Below are 19086 nucleotides of genomic sequence, written 5' to 3'. Positions count from 1 at the left end.
ATCATTGAGGAATGTTATACAATTTATTTCTGGCTATCATCAATGTTTTATTTTTAATTGTCATTTTGCACAAAATTATGTGAGTTCATATTTTGTTTAGTAATTGTATATTTCGCTGTTTTTATATGTTTAAGAGAAGGGAGATAGGCGAATGATTGGTCGTAGAATAGTCATTGTTGATCATGTTTAATTATTATTATGGTATGAAAAAATTGTATTGGCTATATTCTATTATTCTATATAATTTAAAATCTTAAACTCTACTATTTACGTAATACACATGTTAATAATGATTATTACAAGTTTCAATATTAGCACGATTTCGAACATCATTTTCCTGTAAAATATTTTTACCACTACTTTTGAGAGAAAGAAATAATACTAACTGGCTGAATTTTAAATTTTTATCAATACTGCTATATAGTATATTTTTAAAGATCGAATTAACCTTCTATCATGTGTTATGAAGAAAATATTAAGCATTAAAAGTATAGATGTTATGACCGTTATTAACATACAGAATGTACCATTGACGTTGGAAAAAAATCATTCGAAAAGTGAAACGATAGTAAATAAAATTATGTTGAATTATAAATAGACGAAAAAGCATGTAAATTATCTATTTTAATAAGGATATTTTTGATATATCTATTATGAATTAATAAATCTATCTATATATTGATATTTATATAAATCTGGAAAATAAATATGTATACAAAATGAAAAATGTTATGAGAGTATTAAAAATTAAAAATTGAATCTTCTCTGTATACATGACGATTGGACATTTTTGTTTCAAAAGTGAGAGTCAACAGTCAAATTTCGCTTGCGACCATACACATATGGATTCATTCAATACTCGTGCTTCATTTAAATATGGTAGAGCACCTTACTCTTCATCGTTCAAAGACAAATTTATGTAGACTTTGAGAATCCTACTAAAATAGATCTACAATATTTAGAATTTTTGTATAATTATTGATTTATTAAATATTTGAAAACATATATGACTCTTATTTTATTTTGTTTGTTTTATTATTATCATCAGTCTATATGTTTTTCGTAATCTACTTTTAAATTTGTTTTTTGAATTACGTAATTTACAACCTCCACTCAAAAGTTTGCCTGTTGACTCTTGATATCATTGTGAATGTGTTCCATGCGTTTTTCGAATTGAATTTTCTTTGATTGAAAAGCAATTGGAAACTTTATTTACTGATTGATTGAGAAAGCATCTCTGAGAAATAGCTGAAACAAATTTCCGGATATGATAATTTATCCGAAATGTTGACATTCTGAAGCAATAAGCGTTGCGCGTAAAGTTGCTCATGAACATATGTCTACTAGTTTGACTAATGGAACATTTTTTTCGAATGCTCTGCGGAAAAAGTAGTAAGAATGCGTCACACAGTCTAAGATTATATATTGTAATATGCGTCAAAATATTCACTATACTCTGTACATAAAGATTATAAATTAAGTAAGTTAACCGGTTGCATTGGTTCAATTTAGGTTTAGAAACTGTAACGTGAGAAATGTTTAAATATGATAATTGCACCTTCCTAATCGTTGAAAAATGTCATTGGAAAATACTTATAATGTGAGATTAGTGCCTTTTTGATTGTGTCGGCAATTCAATTTGCTCTCTATATAATAGATAAGTACGTAAATATGCTGCTTTTTGTAATTAATAAAGTGATAATCTATGATCGTTTGAATGAACTGAAAATCTCGACACGAATATACAGTTTAATACGAACAAATAATACATAAATATATATGTAACGAAAAAAGTTATATTGGTGTTCAATTGACGTGTGTTCAGGAATTAGGTGAACCCATACCTATTTTTGTAGATGACACTGTTTTAGGTGGCAGGCAAATAAAAACTAGTTTTTGAATAATAAAAGAATTGAAAGTTATTATATTTTATAGACGAACGATATTTAAATTTTAAAATTCATTCCGTTAGTACTTAAATGTTATATAAATATTCGGAATAAATATTTTATCGAAATTGCTCTACTTTAATTTGTAACATAGATCTTAAGGTGTTCCATACGTGTGTCTTGACAAAAAAAAACGTATTAACTCAGAAAAATTATAAAAAAAAATCTCAGTACAAGCGATGGTTCAATGAACAAAAATCACAAAAGAAAAAATGAAAAAGTAATAAAAAAACTTTTGCTCGCCGTGTTTATCATGTGTGTGCATGTGTGTGTATATGAATGAATGAGACGAAATAGATCGAATTTAACTAACGCATTTCTTCAGCTTTTCCGCAGCTAGTTGGAATATATAAATATATAATTTTATGTCGATACTGCTACATTTATTTTGACTAATGTACTGTAAAAAAAAAAAAATGAACGGTATCGATTTGCGTTAAACACAATTTGTAATTTAATGGAAATAATAATATATATTTATCGTCTTGCTCGTTGATTCAGTTATTATGGGATTGTAATGCACCTCTCGCCGTGCAAGAGAAAAATTAGTTATTAATTAATTCTTCGAAATATCTTATTTGTATATATTCACAAAATTCAAGAGAAATAATAACGCTGAAAAAATGATACCAATTGGCACAGTCGATTCTTCATTGCATCCCTCGTCCTACCCTTATGTAGAAATAAATCATAAACTCGGGTAAATGTTTTGATAAAAATATTCATTATTTATTTATTCATTTATCTCAAATCAATTGTGAGTTCGCATCGTGATACAATAAAAAACAAATAAACAAATGCGACATGAAAAAAAAAAGAAGTAATCACAATTCAATTACAAATTATACGTACGTAGAAATTCATTCACAGCATTGCATAATTGATTTTATATTCACACTCTTCGATATCATTTAAATTATAAAAAAAAAAGATTCCTACGCGATAATACGATAATTAAAATCTAAGCACGTCGTTGCGAATAAAGGTAATATTAGAAATGTAAAATACTAACTTTCTATTATCGAGTGCTTACAGAGAGAGGAAAAAAGTAGAAGAAATATAGAGACTTTAATTTGCAGTAAATCTCACATACAGTCATGGTCGTTTTAACATTATACAATGATAATATATTGTGATAATAGGCTCGAAGCGATACGATATAACATAAAGAGAAAAACAGAGAAGAAGAGTAGGTAACGTAATAAAAAAATGATCGTGGCAATGAGTATGTAACAGAATGAATTAAATATATATAATAATCTATATACGCGCAAGTCAAAGGACGGAAAACTTACTGCAAAGTACAAAATAAAATAAAAAAAAACTTAAGTATCGTAGCATTCTATAATATATACAAGTTAGGAGAACACGTGTGTCGCGTCTTCGTCGCGGTGGAAGTAGTTTTCTACTTCCTCACGGAGAAGCCGTCCCCGGTGGGGTCGAGCAGCCAGGGATAATTGTTGGGGCACTCCATGCAGGTGAACAATCTCAGCGTCTCGCCGGGCAGCTCCCGGGTCGTCAATGGGCAGGCGTTGGGCAACGAGCAGAAGGGCTGTCCCTTCTCGTCGCACTTCTCTTTCCAGGCGTCGAAGTCGCGCAGAGATGGGATCTCGGTGGGCTCTTGCATCCATTTCAGGACCTGAGAGAGAAGAGTAAAAAGTATATAAGTAAATTACATGATGCACAGTGGGATTCGGGTGATAATAGTACATGAGATCTTACGAAAGATCTTACATTAGATCTTACACTCGATTATCATAATTCAGGTACATTGACACTAGTCAATGATGGGCATAAGATCCCTAATGTCGATAATTGTAAGTAAGATCTAATGCACTATTTTTCCCTTAGGTTAATGAACTCGGTGATAATTTCATACCTGAACCATGGTGACGAAGTACGTGTCGGTACGTCCCAGCATCTCCTCGATGAACTTGATCAGCTCCTCCTTGAACTCCTTCTTGCTCTTGAGCCAGGAGGCGTGGAAGTGCAGACCCAGCGGCGCCCTGTTGCTGTTCAAGTGGCGATAGAAGTTGTGCCTCAGCAGCCTGGCGAACTGATCGCCGGTCTGGATGTTGGAGCACGAGTCGACCATGTGGCAACCGGGCAGCGACTCGTCGAAGGTCGGGTCGTCCCTGCGATCCAGCTCGTTCATCACGATCTCCCAGACGGGATGCGACCGCGACGGGCAGTTGCCGCTGTTGCCGTTGCACTTGTGCGGCATGCGGAAGTACAGGGTGTACGGCCAGATGGGCACGCGTCCCAGCGAGGCCGTGATCGAGGCGTCGTAATTGAAGAACTGGTCGGCCATCATCTCGAACTGCTTGTTGCCGCCCACGCGCAGGTAGGGCGCGCGCACGCCGATGATCGAGCTGTCGGTGATGTTGGCGAAACGCTCGATGATCAGCCTAGCGCCGGCCATCTCCGCCAGCCAGTCGTCGTACGTGCCCTGGCTCCAGTAGTTCGGGTCGTCCTTGTGGGTGAGCGAGAACACGGAGATCTCGTGGCCGCGACGATGCAGATCCTGCACGGCCGAGTAATTGGTGTACTTGTGCGAGACGAAGAAGGTGCCGCGTATCTGGCAGCCGTTCGGATTGACGCGGTGGCCGTTGAAGATCTCGTCGTACAGGTCGATGTTGTCGATGTTGACGGCGCCGTTGAAGGTGATGGTGATCATCTGGGGCACCTGCTGGGGCTCGAGGCCGCCGGGGATGCGGGTGCCGTCCGCCGAGCAGTGACAGTCGGGCAGGATGCACTGGGTCGGGTCGCAGTCGGGCGCGCGATTCGGATCCGTCTCCACGGCTGTGCGCGAGGGCAATCGATAGTTATTTTTTCGAATTATGTATTTTTACCGGTTCGAAATCGTTACATCGAATTATTGATTGTTTCACGGGGATCCTATACCCAGGTAGAAATGCTCAATATTTGGGGGCCAACAAAAATGATTTTTGGCAATTTTTGAAAACTAGCCGTTCATAACTGTTTGAATTTGTGCCCTAACTTATACACCTATGTTTACTTTTCCACTTACAGATTTCGAAAAAAAGGTACTCGTGACATCTAGTGGCGAAGACTTGAAGCGGTAGAAAACTAGTCTAATTTTTTTTTTTTTTTGCGTTAGATCGCCTCAACCAAAGTCGAGCATTTCTACCAGGGCATACCAACGAGAAAATACATAGCGCGAGGGTGTAAAATTACGAATAAAAAAAAAGTACTCACTGCAGGCATTCTCGTCGGACTCGTCCTTGCAGTCGGGCTTGCCGTTGCAGAAGAGCTCCTTGTCGACGCACTCGCCGTTACCGCAGGACAGCTTGCCCTCCGGGCAGATGGGCTCGTCGGTCTTGAGGATCGGCAGCACCTTGCGCGGTCCTGGGAATTAATTTTTTAAGTTTTTTTTGCCATGCAACGAATACCGGGTAATAAATAGCTGCCTCTTGCGCGTTGTTGTCGTTGTTGTTGTTTTTGTTGTTGTTTTTTTTTTTTTTTTCAAAAATACGAGACCACCGTGTTTGCTCGTGCATCGAGTCAAATGTTACTATGATTATTTTTAAAGGGACAACATCGATGGACGAGCAAAACGCGAGCCGACGATGACGCAAGCAAATATAATTATTACTAATCGAAATTGTTCATTTTTATTATTATTATTTATCTATTTGTTCGAAGCTCTTCCTCCCCAGTGTGCACAATGATCACTTGATTTCGTTGTCTCGATCTCGTTCCTTAAGTAAAAATCTGTCACGTGAATTATACAGGTATACACATCGTAACGTCCGTCCGTCAGAGTCGTGACGCTTTTTATTCATTCATTTTATTTATTTATTTTTTTTTTTCGAAGAAATTTTGATTATTCGTAACATGTAATTTTTTTGCAGAGGACAATTTAAAAGAATCAATCGCGTGTACGAACGTGCAAAGAAAAGTTTCTTGTTGCGTTCCGGACAGAGAAAAGAGACACATATAAATAGGGTTCATAATTATTATTCACTTGTTATGGAGTGTGATGTAGAGAAAATAAAAGTGAATATGTAAGAAAAAATTTGTTACACACATAAATTGAAGTTTTCTTTTGGTAAGAGACGATAAAAAACACAAATATGACAAGAGAAAGAAATGAGCGCTAAACTCAGAGTGTAAAGTAAAAAACATCGAATAAATTACGATCGAGTCTCGAAAGTTAACACATAAATATTATGCATAGACAATAAACAAAAACAATTAGATTCCCCGACATCTTTTTCCCATTTACATCATGCTGATCGAAACTTGAAAATTAACAAAAGAGCAAAAAGGGAAATTTCTCATAATGAATCCACGATCGCGAGCGCGCGAGAGACAGATCGAGAAAACGAAAAAAAGAGCGAAACAAGAGCTCAGGGTTAGTCTACCACAGATGCATGTATAAAAAAATAGTGATTTAGCGATTAGTCACACATCTTACTTATACAAAGAAGTAAAAGGCGATGGTCGTTAGACTATTTACAGATATATACAATTTACACAGCAGATGTGTGGCGTGCATAAAATAGATATACAATACTGAAAGCGCATTCAAAAGTGTGTGCATGGAGAGAGACTATATAATTGTTTTTTTTACATCCAATCATTCACCAACGCCAAAAAAGGTATTAGGCCGGATAGTTCTGTGTTAGTTAGGTTTTTTTTACGATACAATAAAAGCCAAGCTGTACGCATTACGATCTCTGGTGTGATTATTATTATTGTTCTACTCACAACGACTCAACAAGAATATAAACTAAAAAAAACGCGTGTCGTATGTGTGGGCGGCGTGTGCAGTTCTTTTTTTTTTTTGAGTTTTTTTTTGTTGTTTTTTGCTTTTTGGTAATGCGTCACTTACTCTCGAGCTTGTCACAGTTGGTGACCTTGCCCTTCCAGTCGCAGGTCTGTTTGTCCAGATCAAAGGCCAATCCACTGGGACAGGTGATTTGCTTCAAGCCGGACCTTGTGCACCTGAGGGGGGATGATGCGCAGAATGAAATAAGAAAATTCATCTCGTGAGACAAAAAAAAAAAACAACAAAAAAGAAGCTAGACTAGACTAAAATCATTTTTCATCGTTCGTAAATAATATATATAATTTTGGTTCGTATCATGATCATCATCGTCGTCGGTGTTGTCCGCGTCGATTCGAAAAAAGTAAAAACAGTCAACGGCAAGAACGGCAATTTGGGCATCATTTTTTTTGTTTTAATCCAGCTTACTTTCGAGCTGCTCGCAGTTCTTAACGTTGGTCTTCCAGTCGCAGGTCTGTCGCTCGATGTCGAAAGCCAGGCCGGTTGGGCACTTGACCGACGCGAGTCTCACGACTCCGATCTCGGTCGCTTTGTCGCACCTATTATATATTTTTTCATTTATTTTCAGTTATTTGATTTTCATTCACATTCGACCACACGCGTATTGGGCATGCTATGCATGATATATTCGAGGGGGGGCACGTGACTAATTTTTCTGATCGAGGGTTCAACGAACTCGGATTGTTATACGGTTGGAATATATAATAAAGATTTCGATCGTGAGATACATCGACGAGTGCAGAATTGACTTTTACCGCGTGCGCGTTGGGTGTATGTAGAGACGCGCCTTTAAATCGCGAACCTCGAGGTACATACATAATGTACAAGCTCTGTCTATCCTTTCGCTTTATAAAAGCCGCGCGCGCGGAGAAATGACGAAAAGAGAGAGAAAAAAAACCCGTTTACGAGGCTGACCATACGCACTTACGCCGCCGCGCCGAGCGCCGTAAGATACGGCAATTGTGAAACCATATAATACGCGATATATATATATCCAACCGACAATAATGAATATCCGAACGCGCAAATTATATTCTAATATACGTGCGAGCTGCTGCTGCTGCGGCCTGAGAAAGTCTCGAACTTTCCTCCGTCGTAAAAATAAAAAATAAAAAATTAGAAAGGCCGATTTAAAGGGCCTATATATACGATGTGTTACTTCTTGTGTGACTGCTGCGCAAGCCAATAAAAATCTTTGTTTGTTTGTTTGTTTTTGTGTGTTTTTTACCTCACGACGTCGCGGCAGTCGCCGTCCGTGCTCAGCCTGAAGTACTCGTCGCCGGGCCTGTCCTGGCAGAGCTCCTCGGCGTTGGCGTCGAGGCCACCATCTTCTCCGTCGTCCTGAGCTCTCGCGCTCGCTACAATACAGAGAGAATGAAAAATTTTTTACATGTAAATATCGGACGTTTAAAAGCCAATTGCGAAATATGGAGCTGTCATAAAGTATATCGAAGCATACGATCTGGTTTCTCGAATTAGCCTTCGAAAACAGGCGCGTCTGGTTTTTCGTGTCTTCTCTCTCTCTTTACCCGGTTAACCTTGCTGACCCCACTCGCGTGTGTGGGTGTTGGACACATAAAGGATATATCGAGGCAAAAAAAAAGGAGCTCAATTTCTCTCTTTCGGGTGCAGCACCCAACACAATATATTACAAAGTTCTCCGCGCACAGTCGCGAGCTGTCAGCCAAAGGAGGGGGTCAGCGAACTCGCGAACGTAGAGAAAGTCTCGCTCTGGAGCAATAGAGACACAGCATATGTATATATACATAAAGTATATATATATACACTCCGAAAGCCGCGCGCGACAAACGAGCGAAGAAAAGTTGAAAAATAAAGAGGCACATAATAGCCGGCGAAAGCGACGCGCGATCGTGCGCGATTTTTGCGCGATCGCGCGTGTCGTAACGCTGAAAAAAAGGACGACGATGATGATTCCTCGAACATCCAATCGAGATCGCCCCGTATCGCGATCGATACTTGCGGGGTTACTCAATGATACGAAAAACACACAGAGAACTCGTTACGCACGGATTTTGTCGCACGATCGCGTCGCGATCGATACCGGTTTTTTTTTGTCCGTACGTTTAAAAGGACACAATTTCTGTCACCAAGAGAGAGAGAGAGAGAGAGAAAGAAAACTTAGGCATTACGTACGGATATTTTCTCACGTTTATACATGCACATTATGTAAGCTTCGTCGTCGTCGTCGCGATCCGCAGAATTGAAATTTCATCGCGCAACAACAAACTCGAGAGTGTGGTTTTTCGGCTACACCGTATCACAGTATTATATATGGGCAAACTGTTACAGCTGCTGTAGTGGTAGTCAGTCGGTCGTCGTTGTTATGCAAAATATTATTTCACTTGCGAGAGAGATATAGCTATAGACACACAGACACTTATGACACGACGACGCCGCGCGACTATTATGCAAAAATAAAATCGGTAATTTAACGTAAACGCGCGTAATACGTTTGTAATAGACGCATAACGATCGCCTCGCGCGCGGGATATACCGGTTTTTCTCTTACCGAGTCGATTTTTCGTGAATTATCGAAGCTAACGAAACAGGCACACGGCGTTAAAAGTAATAATAATAATAATTTTGAGAAAATGTCTCTTACCGGCAACGAGCAGCAGGCAGGTAAAGCCAAGAAGCAGATACTTGAGTTTCCTCGGCGACAACATGATCGTCGTCGGACAGTTGCTGTCGAGCGTCTGAGACAAGCCGCGCCCTCTCGTACCCTCTATATGCTGGCGGCCTACAACCACCACCACCACCACCACCGCCACCTCTGCTGCTGCGTCCACCTTAAACTAGGCCCCTACTACTATTTTTTTTCGCACAGCAGCATTGGCAGCACAAAAGTATATACATTGGCCTTTTACTTTCACTTCTTTGGCAGAGCTTGGATATACTACATACGTATAATATCGTTGATATTATATATGTGGGCCCCTCTCTCCTGCTGCGCTACGGTCATAAAATCGGCGGCTGTCGCCGTGCCGCCGCCGCCACCACCGTACGCTGCTGCCATCTGCTGCGATGCTGCGATGATTTTTTTGCGCGCCTTCTTCCCTTTTTTTCGCGTATATATCAGCTGATTTTGCGCAGCTCGGCAGAGATCGAGTACACATTATACAGATCGAGAGACTGTGTGTCAGTGGTCGACAGAGAGAGAGAAACGAAGTTTCGCTTGACCTACTGAATATTATTATATTACATTACTTATACGGTCGAAAATAGCAGATATGTAATTGTAAATACTCGAGACTTTCCTAAAAACGTTAATGTACGTAATTATATTTTTGACTTTACGCGTAAAACTGCTCTTAACCTAAATGCGGCTCTTTACTCAATGTAATGTATGAAAAAAATAGCACTTAAGATCTAGACGTTGCGAGAGTAAAAGATCGGCACCCCCCCGATGCCGATGCGCTTAGCTAGGCCAAATATTTCGATGACGATGATCCTTTTGTCAACGGCGCGTATTATATTTAAACGATCGGTTGACTCATTTCCCTCCTTCTCCAACGAAGTTGCAATTTTATGTATTCTTTATTTCTCTCTCCTCCTATGGACAAAGTAATGGCTATGATGTGTGTAAATAAAGGCGATCTGGCAGCAGCCGGCAAAACAAGAAAAATACGACAACCAACCGTCGTCGTCGCCGATTGATTCTTGCGCAAGTATAATATAAAAAGAGTTGTACAAAGTGAGGCCCCGTAAGAGAGCGTAATATCTCTCGCGCGTATACATGCATGTATGTATATATATGCACCTATTGCAGCTGCAGAGCTACATAGCTGTAACTCGTATTATATCTGGCACGTATACGCATTATCTATCTCGGCTCTCTCATTTAACGTCGTCATAACGTTTTGCCAGTTTTGTCTCGAAGTCTGTTTTTACTATAGTTATGACGCGAGGGGCAACTCTTCGCACGGCAGTGAGAGACGACTATCGATATTTTTTCGAAGGAAGTTCAAAAGCTTCGGAAAGTGATCGCTCGAATGACGATCGTTTCCCAAAATTGAGACTATTTTTCCAGCGCTTTGAATTACGATAATACCAGCCTTCGTGTCTTCACCGCTAGATGTCGAGGTGCTGCTTATCCGCGAATCTGCGAGCTGCAAAGTAAAAATCACTGTGTAAGTCACCTCGCTGTCTTGCCTTCGACCATCGTGAAAGTAGGTAAAAACAGGTATAAAAACTCGATCTCAATTGAAGCCAGTATTCACCGCTAGATGGCGAGGTACCTTCGTACGTAAATCTGCAAGTGTCTAAGTCAAAGTAATTGTATAAGTCGTATGCGTTCGAGCTTGTTTATGAAATATGTACTTCTATATTCCGAAAATTTATAGCTACAAAATGTTCAGCATTTCTACCTGCGTTTAAACGGCTGAAGTCTATACTTTACCTCAAAATATAATAAAAGACGAACTGTCACCAATCGAAACTGAAGAGTCCAATTTCCGTGTGTGTACTTGCGCGCAAAATTGTGCGCTTATAAGGGTAAGCCGCTGCCGCTGCTGCTTGGGTGCGTGCGTCGCGCGAGTCCTTGACGAGGTTGCGTTGCGTGTATAGGTTAAAAAAAGTGCAGTTTTCGCTTGGTCATATATAAAAACAGCTCTCGCGTATGCGTACATTTCAAATAATATCGCGGGGCTACATTATATACACTTGAAATCCTCGAACCAGTTTTTTGCGCGCGTGGCAAAATAGTTTATAATAAACGAACCAGTCGAATACCGGAAAGTCGCGCGAAGTTTATGGAATTCATCCTTTTTTTTGTTGTTGGTGTTATTATTCGTTGCGTGCCTGTAAAAAGGAAGGAAAAAAGTGTCGTAATGAAAATATACGCGTCGCCGCATGATTCACACGCGAATCGCGCGTTGGGACTCTATTATAATATTGTAATATAGCCTGTGTGATGATGCTGTCAGCGAGAACGTTGACTTTTCATCTCGAATATCGATTAACTTTAGAATTCCATTAGTCGTGTGTTGTGTGTGTGTGTTATTGCTAAACGATTTGTCGCATTAGGCTTTACGGAGAGATAGAGGAAAGACTCATCATCCGCACGGGTTTTTCGAGGATTTACCAAAACCCCTCGAAAAAAAGATGAAAAAAAAATGAGAGAGGTTGAGTTACGAAAGATGCAAAGAGCTAATTATATTATACGTATACAAGCATACACAGACTGTTTAAAGCTGTATATATGTAAATAAGGTCTATTGATCCTTCTTCGCTCGTTTCGACGATGAATGAATAAAAAAAAGACGGACGCGCGCTTAAGAAGACAATGGGCGTACACGCGTTGTGAATGACACTTTACGAGCGCATGATTTACAAAAAAGTGAAGAAACGTCGCATTTTATTAGGAATACCCCCGCATGACGACGAAATGTTTATGCATACATATGCTAAAAAAATTTCAAAGTTGTAAGCCAGCCAACTGCATTTCTCTGCGTGCGTGTGTGTACGTTATTATATTTTGTAACCGATCTATCCGATACTCGCGCGTAACATAATAATATAAATATAATACATATCGAGCTATTATTCTTACATCGAAAACGTTTTTACCACGTGTTCGCGGGCTGCTGGTATAATGATCTACAACGTACGCAGTACGTTTTTCGACGTTGCGAAACGTTTCGCGGCTCGCGCGTCTCGCGATCGCCGATTCATAGCCACGCACATTCTTCGATCGAATCGATCGATCGGCGGCGGCTCGGATCGAGAGAACATATCGTGTATTCCTCGCACACAGGTGTGAAACGCGTGAAACGAATGCAGAAAACAAAACCCATAAATACGTGTGGGCTTCTTTCTTTTTCTTTCTTTTTTTTTTTTTATTATAACCCGAGGGGGGCGAGTGTATAAACGCGCCTGCCGTGTGTTTCTTTTCACCTTGACCGGGGGGACCGGGTCATTGTCCAGTTCTCTCTCTCTCTCTCTCCGACGTATGCTGCTGCTGCTGCTGCTGCTGCTGCGCGGTCGCCCGCGAGAGAGTATTTTAAAATAAATTATCACGTCCTTTACGCTCGTTATTTTTTTTTTCATTCCGCTGCTGATTACCTTCGGCGCCTCTATATTTGACGGGTTCCTTTTATTTATTTCACGCTCGTGCCCGGTACATGCCACCGCGAAGTTTTTCCTGTTTTTTTTGGTACTTTTTTTTTGTAAAAAAGAGCTGGGCCTTTTAAAAGCCTCCGGGCGTTGAGACGATATGTCATTTGTATTCGAAACCGAAATCTATATCCTCGCGTTCTTTGGACCCCCAAAAGTAAAGTATGCAGGTATATAAACGTCGGGGTTTTTCTCGGCCTGACACACACACGCACAAAAAAAAGAGTAAAGGATATCTCATTATCATAAATTTATACATCGAGCTGTATATATGACACGCACGCACACAAGGATCTCGTCAATTTTTTTTTTTTTTTTTTAAAGTAGCTTACATACGCGTATTTTATAATATATAGTCCCCCGCGGCGAAAGGAAGTTTACCTTCGCGCGATCGTGTGTCGCGCACGTGATATATATTTTATATTTATATTTATAAAGTCGTGCACACGATATTGTGCGTGTGTGTGCGCATTTTGTACCCTGTTACAAAGCTGCAAGAGATCGGCTCGAGACACCGATCAATTTAAATCGTGCATCTTTACTTCCTGAAAATTTTACGTTCGTCCTTTTTTTACACGTGTGTTGTTTCTTTGTGCGACGCGTGACGTACACAGACGCGACAGCATTAAAAACCGTATTAACGATCGACGCGGCGCTGTTTACTCGAATTCTCGCTTCTTGTTGTTTTCGTCTTCTCTCTCTGGGTGCGAGACTTGAGAAATATTATACGATATACATATTATATTCGTATCGAAAAATCCTCGAGGCGCGCAACACGGTAGCCAGCAGCGGCGGCGGCTCGTTTAATAAAGACTTTAATACATAAAACACGGTTCTCTGTATCTCGCTAGACTACTGGCATTACGTCGACGTATACGTAAAAGCCGCTCGCGCGAGAGAACTCGATACGCATAGCCGCAACTTCGCGCTCGGCCGTATGTAACGAATGCAATTTTCAGCCTATATATACATTTACTTGGCTGCAGTGTTACGCGGCTGCCAATGGCCTTTTCGTTATTAATAATAATTTTTGTGAGCCTAATTGTATGGGTGTGACAAATGTATATTAAGGCTCCGATAATAATAAATTTGTATACGCGCGAGCGCGTGGCTACCGGAAATTATTTTCTCCTTCAAATTTATAATCGATTCTCTTTTGCGCGCGGGGCGAAATTCAACGTTCGATTAGCAAACTTTTCCCGCGAGTCTTGTACGAGAGAGAGATCCGCGTCGATAAGAAAAGACGCCTGTGTGTATTATATATAGACGCGCATCGACGCGATTGAACTTTTCACCTATGTACTCATTGTGTGTGTGTATACGTTACATAATAGGCTGGTGAGCAAGAGAAAAATTTTTTTCATTGAAAGACAAAACTTTGCACTTTGCGTTGGCTAATTTCCAAACGAAGTGTATATCGCAGGTGAAAATATTAAAAAAAAAAAAAAAAACAATATTATTCAGTCGTTTCGACATTTGAATTATTTGCTTGAGAGACGACGACGAGCGAGCAAGGCAAATATTCGAGGCTAATCGAGTCGTAATTTTTATTTACTTATAATACATATGTAGCCGATTATTATGTATACACCATGGACCTACTTTTCACGCGCGGCAGCGGCGGCTACTCGATTCAACTCTGTGTTTCTTCGAGCGCAATATATGAAAAATTCGTTAAACGCGTCGCATCGCTGATAAGCAACGGGTTTCACTCGTACACACGTGTGTCTGTATGTAAGAGAGCGAGAGTGAATACACATTTTGAGATTATTTCCATTTAGGAGCCATAAATATTGCGAATGGTACTTCTTTTATTTTCATTTAAATAAATGCGCGACCAAAAGTATTTATGCCGTGCTGCGTATACTGCTCTCTGTGGTTTTTTATTATGTGAACTAAATATACAGTTACGACGCGTACATACATTATACCCGAGAATTCTATTTTTACGCTCTTTTTTTTTCACCATCTTCTTCCTCTTCTTCTTTTTTTTACGGTAGGAATTTCGAAAAAAATTTCATTTAAACAGTTGCGATTGCAAAACTTTATCTCAATAACTTATACACCGTGACCGGTGTTGTCCGTATCGTATACACGTACACCGATGCTTTTGGCCACCGATCTTCCTCTTTTTTTATTTATTAAAAATTTTAAATCAACAATGACACAGGGAATTGAGAAATACCCGTATAAATCCGAATTTTATTACAAAAAACAAAAAAAAATTAAAATCTCCGTTAAAATTCATCGTTTTTATCCCTGTACAAGAAGATTTATACGAGTAAAATATTTTTAGATACATTTTTGAAATATCTCTCGCGACCATCGCGTCGCATTACCATTGCGGGGCATAAAATTCGGCCTTAATCCTTGCTCGATGATATTTTTTTTTTTTTGTAAAACTTTGGGCATATGCTGCTGGTACTGGTGGCGAATCGAAAGTGAATCTTGTGCATGTACATACATGTAAGTACGCGTGACCTTGTGCAGAGGCTTTCACCCTCGTGCCCTCGAAAAGTCTCGCTCTGCACGCGAGATGCAGCTCCTTTTTTTTCCTTCTTCTTCAAAACGTCTGTGTATAATTCACAAGCATGAGCTACGTCATGTAACACACGACGAGGAGACTTTCGAAAATCATGATGTCGTTGCTGATGCTGCTACAGAGTGCAGAACGTATACGTACAATAATATTTCCGAGTCCAGCTGTGCGCGAGTGAGTGACATTTTTCGAATTAATTCGCGGTTTTTTGCATCTCGGCAGACGGCACTGCACACGCATATATAACGTAATCGCGAGCACGAGTGAAAGTCGCGAGATACGAGTCGAGTTTTTTTTTCTTTTTCTTTTTCTTTTTTTTTTCAAAAATATTAATAATATCGCGAGACCGAACGAGAGCGAGAGAGACTTATCGTGCACCATCGTCGTGGCAAGGTCGGCCAAGCACGTGCGTGGCGATGCGCAATCGATGTATAAGTTTCGTAAAAAGAAAAAAAAAGCAAAGTATCGTCGAACAAGTGGAATAAATGAAAACAACGTCGTCGTATATCGTCGTCTAGCTTTATGTTAAAAAAACAATCAGTCAAAATTCTTACTAGTTGTCTATGTACATTTTACATAAAAAATAAAATAATTATAATAATAGTTCAATTTTTACACAATAAAGCGCGTCACAAACATACATAAAAAAAGTCATTACACGATCAAGCCGCCGCTGCGGCCGGCATCATATGCATCACTTGATGATCCTCCTTGATCATGTCCGCGGCCTTCTCGGCGATCATGTAGACCGCCGCGTTTATACTCGCCCTCACTATGGTCGGCATCACCGACGCGTCCACCACCCTCAAGCCCGGGACCCGGTGCACCCTCAGTCTCGAGTCCACCACGCTGTCTCGCGAGTCGCGGCCCATTCGACAAGTGCCCACCGGATGATAGATCGGGAACGTCGAGTTCTTGGCGAGGCAGTCCAGAAATTCGGGCGTGTCGATGCTGTGTTGGGGGCACAAAGCACCCGGCAGGATACGGAAATCCGCGGCGCGGAAGGCCTTGGTGTCGGCGACTTTGCGGGCGATCTTGACGCCCTCGAGCAGCGTCGCCAGATCGTCCGGATGGCTGAGACTGTTGTGCGTGATGACGGGCGGGGCTATCCAGGGATCTCGCGATTCCAGCCGTACGCTACCGCGACTCTTGGGCTTGAGCAGCGCCACGAACTGGCCGATCTCGTTGTAGTACGAGATCGTGCTGGCGGCAAAGGCCTCGGCGCAGGGCACATCGGCGCCCACCTGGCCGGCGAAGCCTATCTGAACGTCCGGCGCCCCGGTCACGTTGGTCAGCGGCGTCTGATGAAACGAGAGGGTCGACTCCAATCCCAGTCCCGCCAGGGGTCCCTCCCTCATCTGCATCCAGTAGACGAGGTCGTTGTGCACGCCTCGCATGCTGCGGGGCCTCTGCCGGCTCGGATCGGCGATCCGGTACTTGTACGGCAGCAGCGCCACGTGATCGTGAAAGTTCTCGCCGACCTGGGGCAGGTGGCGCATCACCGGTATCTTGGCGTCGTGCAGATGCACCCTCGGCCCGATACCCGACAGCATCAGCAGCTTGGGCGACTCGTAGGTGCCCGCCGAGAGGATGACCTCGCGCTTGGCCATCGCGTGGTACACCTTGTGCGCGACCTCGTCCGAGTACTCGACGCCGATGGCTCGACAGTTGGCCTGCTGATCGATGATGACGCGGCGCACCGTGCATCGCGTGCGCACGTGCAGGTTGGGACGCTCGGCGCGGATCGGTCGGATGAAGGCGCCGTTGCTGCTGAGCCGGGTGCCGTGGATCGCGGTGTGCTGGATGCGACCCGCACCGAGCTGCTCGGCGCCGTTGTAGTCGATCTCGCGCAGGCCGAGCTCCTTCCAGGCGTCGAGGAGCACTCGGGTGTTGGGGTCGTCGTGGGGCAGCTTCTCGATCTTGAGGTAGCCGCCGGTGCCGCGATACCGGGGGCCGCTCTCCTTCAGGATCTTGACAATTTTCGCGCGCAATTAGTCAAAGTAAATACCACGAGTAGAAAAATCTAATTACCTCCGCATCCCTGAGATCCTCGGACTTTTTGAAGTACGGCAGCACGTCCTCGTACGACCAGCCCTCGTTGCCCATCTCGGCCCACTCGTCGTAATCCGCCTTGTTGCCGCGCGCGTAGATCATGTCGTTGATGGTGCTGGTGCCGCCCAGCACTTTGCCCCGGGGCAGATTGCACGCCCTGCCGGGCATCGCCTGGCACACCCTCCTCTCGGGCGCCGACTGGTACGCGTAGTCGATGCTGCTTTTGCGCAGTATCGGCCAGAAGCCGGGCACCTTGGCGACGTTGGGCTCCTCCTCGCCGGCCTCGAGCAGTAAAATACGCCAGTCGCTGATCTCCGAGAGTCGATTGGCCAGGACGCAGCCGGCGCTACCGCCGCCGACGATGATGAAGTCGTAGAAGTGTGACTGTGGCTGCTGCTGCTGATCGATCGGCGGCGACTGGGCCGCCGGCGTGAAGAGCGAGTCCGTGCTGAGGCCCATGTTGGCCATGACGAACGTGAGGAACGTCATCGTCTGGGCGGGACAGCTGCCCGCGTACGGTGCCGGGTGCCACATTTTATTTACTTACTTATTATTGTTATACGTACGCACAATTATTTTATTTTTTTTTTTTAAATTTTAACGATGGTCGAGGGCCGAGAAGATACGACGAGGTACGTTAGGTCGGGCGCCGGGCACACACTACTAAGTACGTCTCTAACGGCTGGCAGTTTTAGGCGCGCGAAAATTATTATTGTTACAATTATATCGTTGTGTTTACGTACAATAATACCGCCTTGATGAATTTCAGGCACACAGAACGTACACAGAAAACTTAGAAGAAGAAGAGAGGATAACGTATACGTCGTTGTTGCTCGACTTTGCTGTTCCCGCATTATTTTTCGAGGCAAACAAACACACAGACGGACAGAGAGACACACACACGAGGTAATATATACAATAAACAAATGTGATATATTGGCTCGCGCGCGCGCCTGCGACAGATTCGCGCGAGATTATTAAATCATATTAATAATAATAATAAATTGCTGTGACGTTGGCATTATTATATCGAGCTCGTCGACCTGTCGAGCAAGACGACGATGATAAATTTATTGACATTATTGTAAAATACGTGCTCTAGAAATGCGCGTTGTTTATTTAAAACCATATATATATAATACCGCGAGTTCGTTGACCTCCGGTACACCGCGGCAAACGTTCGCGCGTGTATCATTGTAATAACACCGCACGTAATAAGAGAGATTTTCGTAATTACTTTTTTTTCTTTTGATTCCTTCCTTTTTTTGGAAATTTTTCGAGAATTCGATGTACGAGTTATACGATCTCGTCGCAGCATATCGTAATCGTTCGAAAATGTGTAACGAAGTTATGCAGGTATACGCGCATTTGTAACACCCACTTCGGGGGATCTCTATATGTCGCGCGGAAAATCGACGAATAACAAAGAAAACTGCATTTATGTGATTATAACATAACACAAGGCGCCGCCGCAGTGGTTTTACCAAGAGAGAGAGAAATTAATGAACGATGACTCGAGCTCGGCTATGCAGACGAAGAAGAAAAAACCTGTATACGCCTTGTATCACTGTATAAAATGCACACCGCAGAGCAGCGCA

General features: G+C 42.2%; 2 protein-coding genes across 2 annotated transcripts; both read right to left on the bottom strand.

Moving 5' to 3' along the window:
* Window positions 1–2154: 2154 nt before the first annotated feature.
* Window positions 2155–9462, bottom strand: LOC106659522. Its single transcript, XM_014382100.2, has 6 exons — window positions 9386–9462; window positions 7991–8120; window positions 7171–7301; window positions 5169–5318; window positions 3829–4751; window positions 2155–3588 (listed from the first exon to the last, which is right to left on the bottom strand). Exons 1-6 carry the CDS (start codon window positions 9447–9449, stop codon window positions 3355–3357), a joined length of 1632 nt encoding a protein of 543 aa, XP_014237586.1. The 5' UTR covers window positions 9450–9462; the 3' UTR covers window positions 2155–3354.
* A 6474-nt stretch (window positions 9463–15936) lies between these two features.
* On the bottom strand, window positions 15937–18276 carry LOC106659545 (glucose dehydrogenase [FAD, quinone]-like). Its single transcript, XM_014382137.2, has 2 exons — window positions 17468–18276; window positions 15937–17406 (listed from the first exon to the last, which is right to left on the bottom strand). Exons 1-2 carry the CDS (start codon window positions 18020–18022, stop codon window positions 16099–16101), a joined length of 1863 nt encoding a protein of 620 aa, XP_014237623.1. The 5' UTR covers window positions 18023–18276; the 3' UTR covers window positions 15937–16098.
* Window positions 18277–19086: the final 810 nt, after the last annotated feature.

This window comes from Trichogramma pretiosum, unplaced genomic scaffold, assembly GCF_000599845.2.
Source record: "Trichogramma pretiosum strain Unisexual culture from Peru unplaced genomic scaffold, Tpre_2.0 scaffold39, whole genome shotgun sequence".
Classification (NCBI taxonomy): domain Eukaryota; kingdom Metazoa; phylum Arthropoda; class Insecta; order Hymenoptera; family Trichogrammatidae; genus Trichogramma; species Trichogramma pretiosum.
The sequence above is the reverse complement of the archived record's forward strand: the minus strand, read 5'-3'. Positions and strand labels throughout refer to the sequence as shown.